Source organism: Rutidosis leptorrhynchoides, chromosome 3 (assembly GCF_046630445.1).
Source record: "Rutidosis leptorrhynchoides isolate AG116_Rl617_1_P2 chromosome 3, CSIRO_AGI_Rlap_v1, whole genome shotgun sequence".
Lineage (NCBI taxonomy): Eukaryota > Viridiplantae > Streptophyta > Magnoliopsida > Asterales > Asteraceae > Rutidosis > Rutidosis leptorrhynchoides.
In genome coordinates this window covers 42,296,457-42,310,439 of record NC_092335.1, presented here as the reverse complement: position 1 = coordinate 42,310,439, position 13,983 = coordinate 42,296,457, and the positions used below count along the sequence as shown (strand labels likewise).

The 13,983-nt window shown below is 36.1% G+C and overlaps 1 protein-coding gene across 1 annotated transcript; it reads left to right on the top strand.

Annotated features, from left to right (window-relative positions):
* The first annotated feature begins 707 nt into the window (after positions 1–707).
* Positions 708–6,229, top strand: LOC139895999 (dnaJ protein homolog). Its single transcript, XM_071878572.1, has 7 exons — positions 708–851; positions 943–1,126; positions 4,604–4,775; positions 4,872–5,016; positions 5,103–5,379; positions 5,455–5,653; positions 5,774–6,229. Exons 2-7 carry the CDS (start codon positions 977–979, stop codon positions 6,094–6,096), a joined length of 1,266 nt encoding a protein of 421 aa, XP_071734673.1. The 5' UTR covers positions 708–851; positions 943–976; the 3' UTR covers positions 6,097–6,229.
* The last annotated feature ends 7,754 nt before the right edge of the window (positions 6,230–13,983 follow it).

Genomic DNA, 13,983 nt, shown 5'->3' with positions numbered 1-13,983 from the left:
CTTTAATCACTTTGTTTTCGTTTTTTTGTGTTTTTTTTTTAAAAAAAAAAAAAACTTAAGATTACCATTTAACCACTCATGAACAATGTTTTAAAGTATAAAAAACGAGACTTAAATGCCTTTGTCGAACTTTCAAACGATAATGAACCAGCTCGCAATTAGTATGTAAGGTAATGAGACGCATTTTGCATCCGAAACTGATTTTATATAATATAATATAACGTAATTTTCTATTTTCTTATATTATATAAGGTTCAAGATATAATAATGATTTATAGTGGAGTGATTTAGGGGAAAGTAAAAAAAAGAGAAAGATGGGAAAACAACGTACTAGTAATTATCACCATCGTAATAACATTAATAACATATGATAATGATAATTGTTGGAGTAATTAATTAACATTCATCACACATGTGACGATGATAATTAACATTCATAACTTTGTTTTCGTTTTCGGTTTTGGTTGGATTTCTTCCTGAATCGCATCTCATGAGATATATTATGATCAACGACTTATGGTTTGTATTTGTTGTAGAAATATAACTATAATATAATATAATAAAATTAATTTTTCCTACTATGTAAAAATCAAAGACTAGATTATACAAAAAACACGTCATCGCAAGTTTCCTAAACTTCAAGGCGAAGCAATGGAAACACAGGTTCTATTTACTTAAAGACGTCATCACAATTTCCATATATGAAAACAATCTGGACCGTCCATATCGGCTTCCTTAAATCATACAACAGCATCTAACCTTAAATCCTCAAACTCCTTTCCCTACCTCTCTATTTCGTCGAACACTCCGAACTATTCAGGTCTTCCTATTCCCGATCTACTTTTTCGCAGGTATAATTCGCTATTTATAAATATTCCTTTCATAATTCTGTACGTATATGCAGTGGTACCAGTTACTAAATCTGATATTGTTTTCAAACAGTTTTGTAATTGAGTGTTAAAAATCGAATAGGAAGATGTTTGGAAGAGCGCCGAAAAAGAGCGATAATACGAAATATTACGAGATCCTTGGTGTCCCTAATACTGCTTCACAAGATGATTTAAAAAAAGCTTATCGGAAAGCTGCTATTAAAAATCATCCTGATAAGGGTGGTGACCCTGAGAAGGTACTAACCCTAACCCTAATTTTATCTGTTAGAATTATGATTTACTTGATTAATAATGTTGTAATTTTATTGAATTATATAATCAGTTAACTTTATAACAGTTAAGCTTATTGTTTGATTCATATAAGATGGTATTGGGGTTATGGTGCTAATATTGGTTGCTTAAGATTTTTGTATTAATTTATGATAATGTGGATAAGATGGTGGCTTTTGGTAGTTAATGAGTACTCAGTTGGCCACTTACTTCACCCCTTTTAATTTTTAGGGAGGTTGCTTTAATTAATTAACTTATTGTTATGAACTTCCTGGATTCATACGAATCGGAGAAGCTCTCGAATCACCTTGAAGTCGTCGAAGAAAGAATCAGACTCGAAGAATGAATCGAATTGAACTTGTATTGATGTTACTCAAATTATAGTTCAAGATTACAAGAGAAAAGGGGGAGAATTGTGTTTACACACTTACAATTTCATAAGCTACGTATTACATCAGCTAAGTCAGTATTTATATTATGAGCCAATGATCCAACCAATTTCGTTAGGTAGTTATTTCTCTTAGGAGTCATCATGTGCCAAGCACATGGCACTTGGATAAATCCATAACAATCCATCCTCCTTAAAACGATTCTTGTCCTCAAGAATCTCTTCCGATATTTCTCTTGCCATTTCACGCTCTTCATTGCATTCACCAATAGAAAATGTGACCTCTCCAATTAAAAGTTCAACTAAAAGTTCCAACCGAAAAACAACTACTTCAAAAGATTGGACTGTTCTAGAAACCTTATCATTCATGTAACACAATGATTTAGCAAAATTATTTGCACCTGTAATCGCTCTATTATTCGTAACAAGATGCACTCCCAACTCAATGTTCTGCTCTATTTCTTCAACTTTATCAAACCCCTTATATTCATTCTTGAAAACGCCACCCCCTAACTTTTTTTCATTATACCTGATGTAGCACTTTTTAAGACACTTCTTCACAATATCAGAATATCCAACATCTCGTTCTGTGTTTAGATTGAATATGGAAAGAAAATGTACTGTTATTACCACCCATATGCGAAAATTTATATCCACCGTGATGCTTGCCCTCAAGAATCTCATTTGCACCGAATTTACATATGCTCCTCTTATGCGCGTGACAATCCCTGTTTGCTGTAACCCTTCTAAGTCCCAAGAATTATAAAGAGGAATGTTGAAATGCAGCAAACTCAGCCTCAGATCATCCGCACACTCCCATGTTTCGTCTTTAAATGAACTAATTTGCCACTGTTTGAACCGGTAGACTGTCACTCCATTGTTTCGTTTCATCAACTTGCAGTCCAATATTATGAGTGGCGTGTTTGTTAAGACCCCCACTTGAACTGTATGCGGCATAACACCCATGATAGGCGTAACCCAATCCTTAACAGAAACTACTCGTTTCACACATTTAATGTCGCCAAAATCTTGATCACCTGACATTATTATCTTTGTTGACTTGTAGTGCACCATAGTTGATTTAGTTAGACCTGACCCAGTTTCCAAAATAGATTCTTTTATCAAACCCATTTTGGACTTCCGTTTGACTGCACAAAACTCCATTGACTTATCAACTAAAATCTCAACTTCAGTATTCTTTTCACTAATTGTTAAAGACACAAAATCAGGAAAGTCAATATCAGCTACCTGACCTGGAGTAGAAAATGACCAATATTTTTTTTTTTTAGGCCCATTTCGTATTTGTATGTCAAACTTCACCCTTGTTTTTTTCTTTTTATACCACTCCCATTTCAAATTGTCAAGCATTTTTAGATTAAAAGATGCTTCCTTATTAGTGTTGACAATTAACACATAAAGAGCAATTTCATCCGTTTCATCATCAAAATCTTGAACTAAGCTTCTAGCTTCATTGTTCATAAGTGGCGATAATCCCATCATTTCCCTCAATACATTCATCACCCTACTAAAAACTTCTTTTGACTCAATAAACATTCGGTTAAGACTGAACACAAACCATAAGTTTGTAATTCGTATCTTTTTCCTCTTAGGCCATTTCCAAATGTCAAACTTCACATTAGCAGGCATGTTCTTTTTATACCCTTTCCAATTATCACACTTCAATGGCAAGAGACAATTCACATGATTATGCTCTATTGGATTAGAAAAGGAAGTACCGCATTGCATCCTTGTGGCAGTAGCAGTAGCAGTAGCACTAACAGCCCCCTCATCTGGTGATTGAATCTGATCTTTTGCTACCAACTTTTGTTTCCCAACAGCCCCAGTAATGGAGTCTGAATCTTCATCAGATACCTCATTCACTACTTTAGTATTTACAGTTCTTTCATTACTTGTAACTCCACTTTCATGAGTATCGTTTTCATTGGTTAACTGAGTTTCATTCTTGTCAAAAGAATCAAGAATGTTCATCACTTCCAACTCAACATCAGAGTTTACAACTTGGGTTCCTTCATCAGGATCCATTGTTTGGGTTGGTGATTCATCTTTTTCAAACATGACCCTGCCATTAGAAGGAATGCTTCCATGTAGACATTGTAACTGGTCAGCTTTATCAGCACTTAATCCGTTGATTATAGCTATTGTATCTTCTTGTACTCTAGCCAAACAACAAGCATCATAAAGAGATTTGGGTTTGAACAAGCTAACACCTTTCTTGATTTCTGGTTTCAACATCCAAATGAAAATATCGATGAGACATGATTCATGTATCCTTTCTTTAAACAGATCAACAAATCTATCATAATACTCTTGAACCGAACCATTTTGTTTATACTTCATTACTATTGACATTTCATCGAACACTTCATGTGCAACTTCTGCCATGGATGAACTGCAATTTTTTTCTCTTTCAAAGTCACCAGACTGTGGTACGAATTCTTTATGTACTCTATATTGATTACAATCAATCACCCTACCTGATTTTGTTCCCACACAAACAGAAATTTGGAATTTTATTTTATTTTCTTTTATAAACCAAAACAAGAACACAAAATTGATAGGTAGATGAAATGACAGGAAAGTGGCTCTAGATACCAATTGTTATGAACTTCCTGGATTCATACGAATCGGAGAAGCTCTCGAATCACCTTGAAGTCGTCGAAGAAAGAATCAGACTCGAAGAATGAATCGAATTGAACTTGTATTGATGTTACTCAAATTATAGTTCAAGATTACAAGAGAAAAGGGGGAGAATTGTGTTTACACACTTACAATTTCATAAGCTACGTATTACATCAGCTAAGTCAGTATTTATATTATGAGCCAATGATCCAACCAATTTCGTTAGGTAGTTATTTCTCTTAGGAGTCATCATGTGCCAAGCACATGGCACTTGGATAAATCCATAACACTTATAAAATTTACTCGGAGTTACGTTGTAAGAGAATTGCGTTGTCTAAATGTATTATTGATGTACTTGTTGTTAGTATAAGTTAATACTTGTTCTTATGTTTGGAAGTCGGTGTCTATATAATAGTTCAAGGAGATCGCCCAAGCATATGAGGTTCTGAGTGACCCAGAGAAGCGTGAAATATATGATCAGTATGGTGAGGATGCCTTGAAGGAAGGAATGGGTGGTGGAGGTGGTGGTCATGACCCCTTTGATATCTTCCAATCTTTCTTTGGTGGTGGTGGCAGCCCTTTCGGAGGTAAATAAACACCCTTTTGACCTAGTTTTGGTTTTATAGTTTCTGAAGTTTCTAGGGATGTAATTAGCTTTAGACTTGAATTGATTTGTATACAAGGTGGTGGTGGTAGCAGCAGGGGACGAAGGCAAAGAAGAGGAGAAGATGTTGTCCATCCTCTCAAAGTTTCGCTTGAGGATCTTTGTAATGGCACATCGAAAAAGCTATCTCTTTCACGTAATGTGATCTGCTCCAAGTGTAAGGGGTGAGTATCAGTCTTTACTTGAAATCCATATTCGATTTGTGATGGTTTCTATTTCAAATTTTGCTAATGACAGTTGCAATTTGCAGAAAGGGTTCAAAGTCGGGTGCTTCAATGAAGTGTGCTGGCTGTCAGGGTTCTGGAATGAAAGTGTCTATCAGACATCTTGGTCCATCTATGATCCAGCAAATGCAGCATCCTTGTAATGAGTGCAAGGGTACTGGAGAAACTATTAACGATAAGGATCGATGCACACAGTGCAAGGGTCAGAAAGTGGTGCAGGAGAAAAAGGTGCTTGAAGTTCATGTGGAGAAGGGCATGCAGAATGGTCAGAAGATTACATTCCCCGGAGAGGCTGATGAAGCTGTCAGCTCATTATCATCTTGTTATAGTTTGTGTTCATATAGATAATGGTTTCTTGACCTGGTTTGTTTCTTGCAGCCTGACACAGTTACAGGTGACATTGTGTTTGTATTGCAACAAAAGGAGCACCCTAAGTTTAAGCGAAAGGGTGATGACTTATTCGTTGAGCACACATTGAGCTTGACCGAGGCACTTTGTGGTTTCCAGTTTATCTTGACCCATTTGGATAATAGACAGCTTTTGATCAAATCTCAACCTGGAGAGGTTGTCAAACCTGGTAATTTCACCTGAACTTTTAGTTTCTATGCCAATTGTTTTATGTTGCTTGCACTCTGTTTTTCTGATGTTTGTACTTTTTTGTTTACACGTATTGATCATTTTATGTGTTATTTTGTAGATTCATTTAAGGCAATAAATGATGAAGGTATGCCGATGTACCAAAGGCCGTTTATGAGGGGTAAGCTGTACATCCACTTCACGGTTGAATTTCCGGATTCGTTAGCCCCAGAACAATGCAAGGCTTTGGAGGCTGTACTGCCACCTAAGCCGTCTATTAAGATGACCGACATGGAGCTGGATGAATGTGAGGAGACAACTCTGCATGATGTCATCATTGAAGAGGAGATGCGAAGGAAGCAGCAGCAACAAGCTCAAGAAGCATATGATGAAGATGAAGACATGCATGGTGGGGCTCAGAGGGTACAATGTGCACAGCAGTAACTTGAACTCGAAGACAATACTGTCAGCTGTGAGGTTCTTTCATTTATACTTCTAATTGCGTCTATTTGTCTTGGAAACTTATGGGATGTATGTATGATTTACTCATTTATAAGACTTGTTTTATTTTTCTTTTACCTTGCAAACAATCGATCTCAAGCTCCTCTAGCTCATTAAAGCATGCATATCAATACATGTGCTTTGTTATCATTGGGACTCCGCATTTTGAAGGTTCTTTAAAAATCTATATATTTTTGCATGCGTTAAAGCTTTCATAAAATATTAAGTAATCATATATTGCCTTAGGCCACTTGCAGTGTACCGTGAGCCACCACCGACGCCTATCGCCACCCAGTTGAAATGTCCCGTTCTTATTGATTAAAAACGTTCCATATTAATTGATTTCGTTGCGAGGTTTTGACCTCTATATGAGACGTTTTTTAAAGACTGCATTCATTTTAAAACAAACCATAACCTTTATTTCATCAATAAAGGTTTAAAAAGCTTTACGTAGATTATCAAATAATGATAATCTAAAATATCCTGTTTACACACGACCATTACATAATGGTTTACAATACAAATTTGTTACAACAAAATAAGTTTCTTGAATGCAGTTTTTACACAATATCATACAAGCATGGACTCCAAATCTCGTCCTTATTTAAGTATGCGACAGCGGAAGCTCTTAATAATCACCTGAGAATAAACATGCTTAAAACGTCAACAAAAATGTTGGTGAGTTATAGGTTTAACCTATATATATCAAATCGTAACAATAGACCACAAGATTTTATATTTCAATACACATCCCATACATAGAGATAAAAATCATTCATATGGTGAACACCTGGTAACCGACATTAACAAGATGCATATATAAGAATATCCCCATCATTCCGGGACACCCTTCGGATATGATATAAATTTCGAAGTACTAAAGCATCCGGTACTTTGGATGGGGTTTGTTAGGCCCAATAGATCTATCTTTAGGATTCGCGTCAATTAGGGTGTCTGTTCCCTAATTCTTAGATTACCAGACTTAATAAAAAGGGGCATATTCGATTTCGATAATTCAACCATAGAATGTAGTTTCACGTACTTGTGTCTATTTTGTAAATCATTTATAAAACCTGCATGTATTCTCATCCCAAAATATTAGATTTTAAAAGTGGGACTATAACTCACTTTCACAGATTTTTACTTCGTCGGGAAGTAAGACTTGGCCACTGGTTGATTCACGAACCTATAACAATATATACATATATATCAAAGTATGTTCAAAATATATTTACAACACTTTTAATATATTTTGATGTTTTAAGTTTATTAAGTCAGCTGTCCTCGTTAGTAACCTACGACTAGTTGTCCACAGTTAGATATACAGAAATAAATCGATAAATATTATCTTGAATCAATCCACGACCCAGTGTATACGTATCTCAGTATTGATCACAACTCAAACTATACATATTTTGGAATCAACCTCAACCCTGTATAGCTAACTCCAACATTCACATATAGAGTGTCTATGGTTGTTCCGAAATATATATAGATGTGTCGACATGATAGGTCGAAACATTGTATACGTGTCTATGGTATCTCAAGATTACATAATATACAATACAAGTTGATTAAGTTATGGTTGGAATAGATTTGTTACCAATTTTCACGTAGCTAAAATGAGAAAAATTATCCAATCTTGTTTTACCCATAACTTCTTCATTTTAAATCCGTTTTGAGTGAATCAAATTGCTATGGTTTCATATTGAACTCTATTTTATGAATCTAAACAGAAAAAGTATAGGTTTATAGTCGGAAAAATAAGTTACAAGTCGTTTTTGTAAAGGTAGTCATTTCAGTCGAAAGAACGACGTCTAGATGACCATTTTAGAAAACATACTTCCACTTTGAGTTTAACCATAATTTTTGGATATAGTTTCATGTTCATAATAAAAATCATTTTCTCAGAATAACAACTTTTAAATCAAAGTTTATCATAGTTTTTAATTAACTAACCCAAAACAGCCCGCGGTGTTACTACGACGGCGTAAATCCGGTTTTACGGTGTTTTTCGTGTTTCCAGGTTTTAAATCATTAAGTTAGCATATCATATAGATATAGAACATGTGTTTAGTTAATTTTAAAAGTCAAGTTAGAAGGATTAACTTTTGTTTGCGAACAAGTTTAGAATTAACTAAACTATGTTCTAGTGATTACGAGTTTAAACCTTCGAATAAGATAGTTTTATATATATGAATCGAATGATGTTATGAACATCATTACTACCTCAAATTTAGTAGGTAAACCTACTGGAAGTGACAAGAAATGATCTAGCTTCAAAGGATCTTGGATGGCTTGAAAGTTCTTGAAATAGGATCATGACACAAAAACAAGTTCAAGTAAGATTTTTACTCGAATTAAGATAGTTTATAGTTATAGAAATTGAATCAAAGTTTGAATATGAATATTACCTTGAATAAGAAAGATAACCTACTGTATATAACAAAGGTTTCTTGATCTTAGATGATTACTTGGAATGGATTAGAAAGCTTGGAAGTAAATTAGTAAACTTGAAGGGATTTTTGAAGTGTTCTTGAAGTGTTCTTCCTATGATGATTATAGCTTGATTCTTGAAGTGATTTTTGATGAAGATGATGATTAACTACTGGAAAAATACGTTCATAATAGTGTGTGTGTGTTGAGAGAGAATTAGAAAGAGAATTGGAAGTGAAATGGAGTGAATGATGAGTGGTAATTGGTGAGTGGTGAGTGGGGTTAAAAGGAGTTCTAGTTAGTTGACTAGCTCATGGTAGAAGTTAAAATTGATTAGTCATACATGACATAATCAAGAGTGGAATCTCATGCTAGTTCCTATTGGTATATACCCATAGTAAGTACGTTTTGAAGCTGTGTATAATACGGGTAAGAATACGACTAGAATTCTTGATGAAAGAAAAGAATGGAAAAGTAACTGTAACCATTTTCGTTAAGTATGTGTGTTTTGATATATGTCTTGAAGTCTTCCAAAAGTATTTTAATACATCTAAATACACTACATGTACATACATTTTAACTGAGTCGTTAAGTCATCGTTAGTCGTTACATGTAAGTGTTGTTTTGAAACCTTTAAGTTAACGATCTCAATTAATGTTGTTAACCCATTGTTTATTATATCTAATGAGATGTTAAATTATTATATTATCATGATATTATGATATATTAATATATCTTAATATGATATATATACATTTAAATGTCGTTACAACGATAATCGTTACATATATGTCTCGTTTCGAAATCCTTAAGTTAGTAGTATTGTTTATATGTATATAACTCATTGTTAATATACTTATGGAGATACTTACTTATAATAATCTCATGTTAACCATATGTATATCCATATATATATCGTCATGTCGTTTTTACAAGTTTTAACGTTCGTGAATCGCCGGTCAACTTGGGTGGTCAATTGTCTATATGAAACATATTTCAATTAATCAAGTCTTAACAAGTTTGATTACTTAACATGTTGGAAACATTTAATCATGTAAATATCAATCTCAATTAATATATATAAACATGGAAAAGTTCGGGTCACTACAGTACCTACCCGTTAAATAAATTTCGTCCCGAAATTTTAAGCTGTTGAAGGTGTTGACGAATCTTCTGGAAATAGATGCGGGTATTTCTTCTTCATCTGATCTTCACGCTCCCAGGTGAACTCGGGTCCTCTACGAGCATTCCATCGAACCTTAACAATTGGTATCTTGTTTTGCTTAAGTCTTTTAACCTCACGATCCATTATTTCGACGGGTTCTTCGATGAATTGAAGTTTTTCGTTGATTTGGATTTCATCTAACGGAATAGTGAGATCTTCTTTAGCAAAACATTTCTTCAAATTTGAGACGTGGAAAGTGTTATGTACAGCCGCGAGTTGTTGAGGTAACTCAAGTCGGTAAGCTACTGGTCCGACACGATCAATAATCTTGAATGGTCCAATATACCTTGGATTTAATTTCCCTCGTTTACCAAATCGAACAACGCCTTTCCAAGGTGCAACTTTAAGCATGACCATCTCTCCAATTTCAAATTCTATATCTTTTCTTTTAATGTCAGCGTAGCTCTTTTGTCGACTTTGGGCGGTTTTCAACCGTTGTTGAATTTGGATGATCTTCTCGGTAGTTTCTTGTATAATCTCCGGACCCGTAATCTGTCTATCCCCCACTTCACTCCAACAAATCGGAGACCTGCACTTTCTACCATAAAGTGCTTCAAACGGCGCCATCTCAATGCTTGAATGGTAGCTGTTGTTGTAGGAAAATTCTGCTAATGGTAGATGTCGATCCCAACTGTTTCCGAAATCAATAACACATGCTCGTAGCATGTCTTCAAGCGTTTGTATCGTCCTTTCGCTCTGCCCATCAGTTTGTGGATGATAGGCAGTACTCATGTCTAGACGAGTTCCTAATGCTTGCTGTAATGTCTGCCAGAATCTTGAAATAAATCTGCCATCCCTATCAGAGATAATAGAGATTGGTATTCCATGTCTGGAGACGACTTCCTTCAAATACAGTCGTGCTAACTTCTCCATCTTGTCATCTTCTCTTATTGGCAGGAAATGTGCTGATTTGGTGAGACGATCAACTATTACCCAAATAGTATCAAAACCACTTGCAGTCCTTGGCAATTTAGTGATGAAATCCATGGTAATGTTTTCCCATTTCCATTCCGGGATTTCGGGTTGTTGAAGTAGACCTGATGATTTCTGATGCTCAGCTTTGACCTTAGAACACGTCAAACATTCTCCTACGTATTTAGCAACATCGGCTTTCATACCCGGCCACCAAAAATATTTCCTGAGATCCTTGTACATCTTCCCCGTTCCAGGATGTATTGAGTATCTGGTTTTATGAGCTTCTCTAAGTACCATTTCTCTCATATCTCCAAATTTTGGTACCCAAATCCTTTCAGCCCTATACCGGGTTCCGTCTTCTCGAATATTAAGATGTTTCTCCGATCCTTTGGGTATTTCATCCTTTAAATTTCCCTCTTTTAAAACTCCTTGTTGTGCCTCCTTTATTTGAGTAGTAATGTTATTATGAATCATTATATTCATAGATTTTACTCGAATGGGTTCTCTGTCCTTCCTGCTCAAGGCATCGGCTACCACATTTGCCTTCCCCGGGTGGTAACGAATCTCAAAGTCGTAATCATTCAATAATTCAATCCACCTACGCTGCTTCATATTCAGTTGTTTCTGATTAAATATGTGTTGAAGACTTTTGTGGTCGGTATATATAATACTTTTGACCCCATATAAGTAGTGCCTCCAAGTCTTTAATGCAAAAACAACCGCGCCTAATTCCAAATCATGCGTCGTATAATTTTGTTCGTGAATCTTCAATTTTCTAGACGCATAAGCAATCACCTTCGTTCGTTGCATTAATACACAACCGAGACCTTGCTTTGATGCATCACAATAAATCACAAAATCATCATTCCCTTCAGGCAATGACAATATAGGTGCCGTAGTTAGCTTTTTCTTCAATAACTGAAACGCTTTCTCTTGTTCATCATTCCATTCAAATTTCTTCCCTTTATGCGTTAATGCAGTCAAGGGTTTTGCTATTCTGGAAAAGTCTTGGATGAACCTTCTGTAGTAACCAGCTAGTCCTAAAAACTGGCGTATGTGTTTCGAAGTTTTCGGGGTTTCCCACTTTTCAACAGTTTCTATCTTTGCCGGATCCACCTTAATACCTTCTTTGTTCACTATGTGACCGAGGAATTGAACTTCTTCCAACCAAAATGCACACTTTGAAAACTTAGCGTACAATTCTTCCTTCCTCAATACTTCTAATACCTTTCTCAAATGTTCACCGTGTTCTTGGTCATTCTTTGAGTAAATAAGTATGTCATCAATGAAAACAATGACAAACTTGTCAAGGTATGGTCCACACACTCGGTTCATAAGGTCCATGAACACAGCTGGTGCATTAGTTAAACCAAATGGCATGACCATAAACTCGTAATGACCGTAACGTGTTCTGAAAGCAGTCTTTGGAATATCATCTTCTTTCACCCGCATTTGATGATACCCGGAACGTAAGTCAATCTTTGAATAAACAGACGAGCCTTGTAGTTGATCAAATAAGTCGTCGATTCTCGGTAGTGGGTAGCGGTTCTTGATGGTAAGTTTGTTCAACTCTCGGTAGTCGATACACAACCTGAATGTACCATCTTTCTTCTTGACAAACAAAACAGGAGCTCCCCACGGTGATGTGCTTGGTCGAATGAAACCACGCTCTAAAAGTTCTTGTAATTGGCTTTGCAGTTCTTTCATCTCACTGGGTGCGAGTCTGTAAGGAGCACGAGCTATTGGTGCAGCTCCTGGTACAAGATCTATTTGAAATTCAACGGATCGATGTGGGGGTAATCCCGGTAATTCTTTCAGAAATACATCGGGAAATTCTTTTGCAATGGGAACATCATTGATGCTCTTTTCTTCAGTTTGTACTTTTTCGACGTGTGCTAGAACAGCATAGCAACCTTTTCTTATTAGTTTTTGTGCCTTCAAATTACTAATAAGATGTAGCTTCGTGTTGCCCTTTTCTCCGTACACCATTAAGGGTTTTCCTTTTTCTCGTATAATGCGAATTGCATTTTTGTAACAAACGATCTCTGCTTTCACTTCTTTCAACCAGTCCATACCGATTATCACATCAAAACTCCCTAACTCTACAGGTATCAAATCAATCTTAAATGTTTCGCTAACCAGTTTAATTTCTCGATTCCGACATATATTATCTGCTGAAATTAATTTACCATTTGCTAATTCGAGTAAAAATTTACTATCCAAAGGCGTCAATGGACAACTTAATTTAGCACAAAAATCTCTACTCATATAGCTTCTATCCGCACCCGAATCAAATAAAACGTAAGCAGATTTATTGTCAATAAGAAACGTACCCGTAACAAGCTCCGGGTCTTCCTGTGCCTCTGCCGCATTAATATTGAAAACTCTACCGCGGCCTTGTCCATTCGTGTTCTCCTGGTTCGGGCAATTTCTAATAATGTGGCCCGGTTTTCCACATTTATAACAAACTACATTGGCATAACTTGCTCCGACACTACTTCCTCCGCCATTACTCGTTCCGACACCATTTGTTCCTTTCGTTCTATTAACCCCTGGTCCTTAGACCTCACACTTCACCGCGCTATGACCATTTCTTTTACACTTGTTGCAAAATTTGGTGCAGAACCCCGAGTGATACTTTTCACACCTTTGGCATAGCTGCTTCTGATTGTTGTTTTTGTTGCGGTTATTATTGTTGTTGGGATGATTGTTGTAGTTGTTGTTGTTGTTGTTGTTGTTGTTGTTGTTGTTGTTGTTGTTGTTGTTGGGCCGTTTGTTGTAGTTGCGATTGATGTTGCGATTGTTGGGATAATTGTTGCGATTATTGTTGTAATTGCTATTGTTGTTGTATTGGTGATTCTTATCACCGTTTTCCTCCCACTTTCTTTTGACTTGCTTCACATTAGCCTCTTCAGCAGTCTGTTCTTTAATTCTTTCTTCAATCTGGTTCACTAGTTTGTGAGCCATTCTACATGCCTGTTGTATGGAGGCGGGCTCGTGTGAACTTATATCTTCTTGGATTCTTTCCGGTAATCCTTTCACAAACGCGTCGATCTTCTCTTCCTCATCTTCGAATGCTCCCGGACACAATAGGCACAATTCTGTGAATCGTATTTCGTACGTGGTAATATCAAATCCTTGGGTTCGTAACCCTCTAAGTTCTGTCTTGAGCTTATTGACCTCGGTTCTGGGACGGTACTTCTCGTTCATCAAGTGCTTGAATGCTGACCACGGTAGTGCGTACGCATCATCTT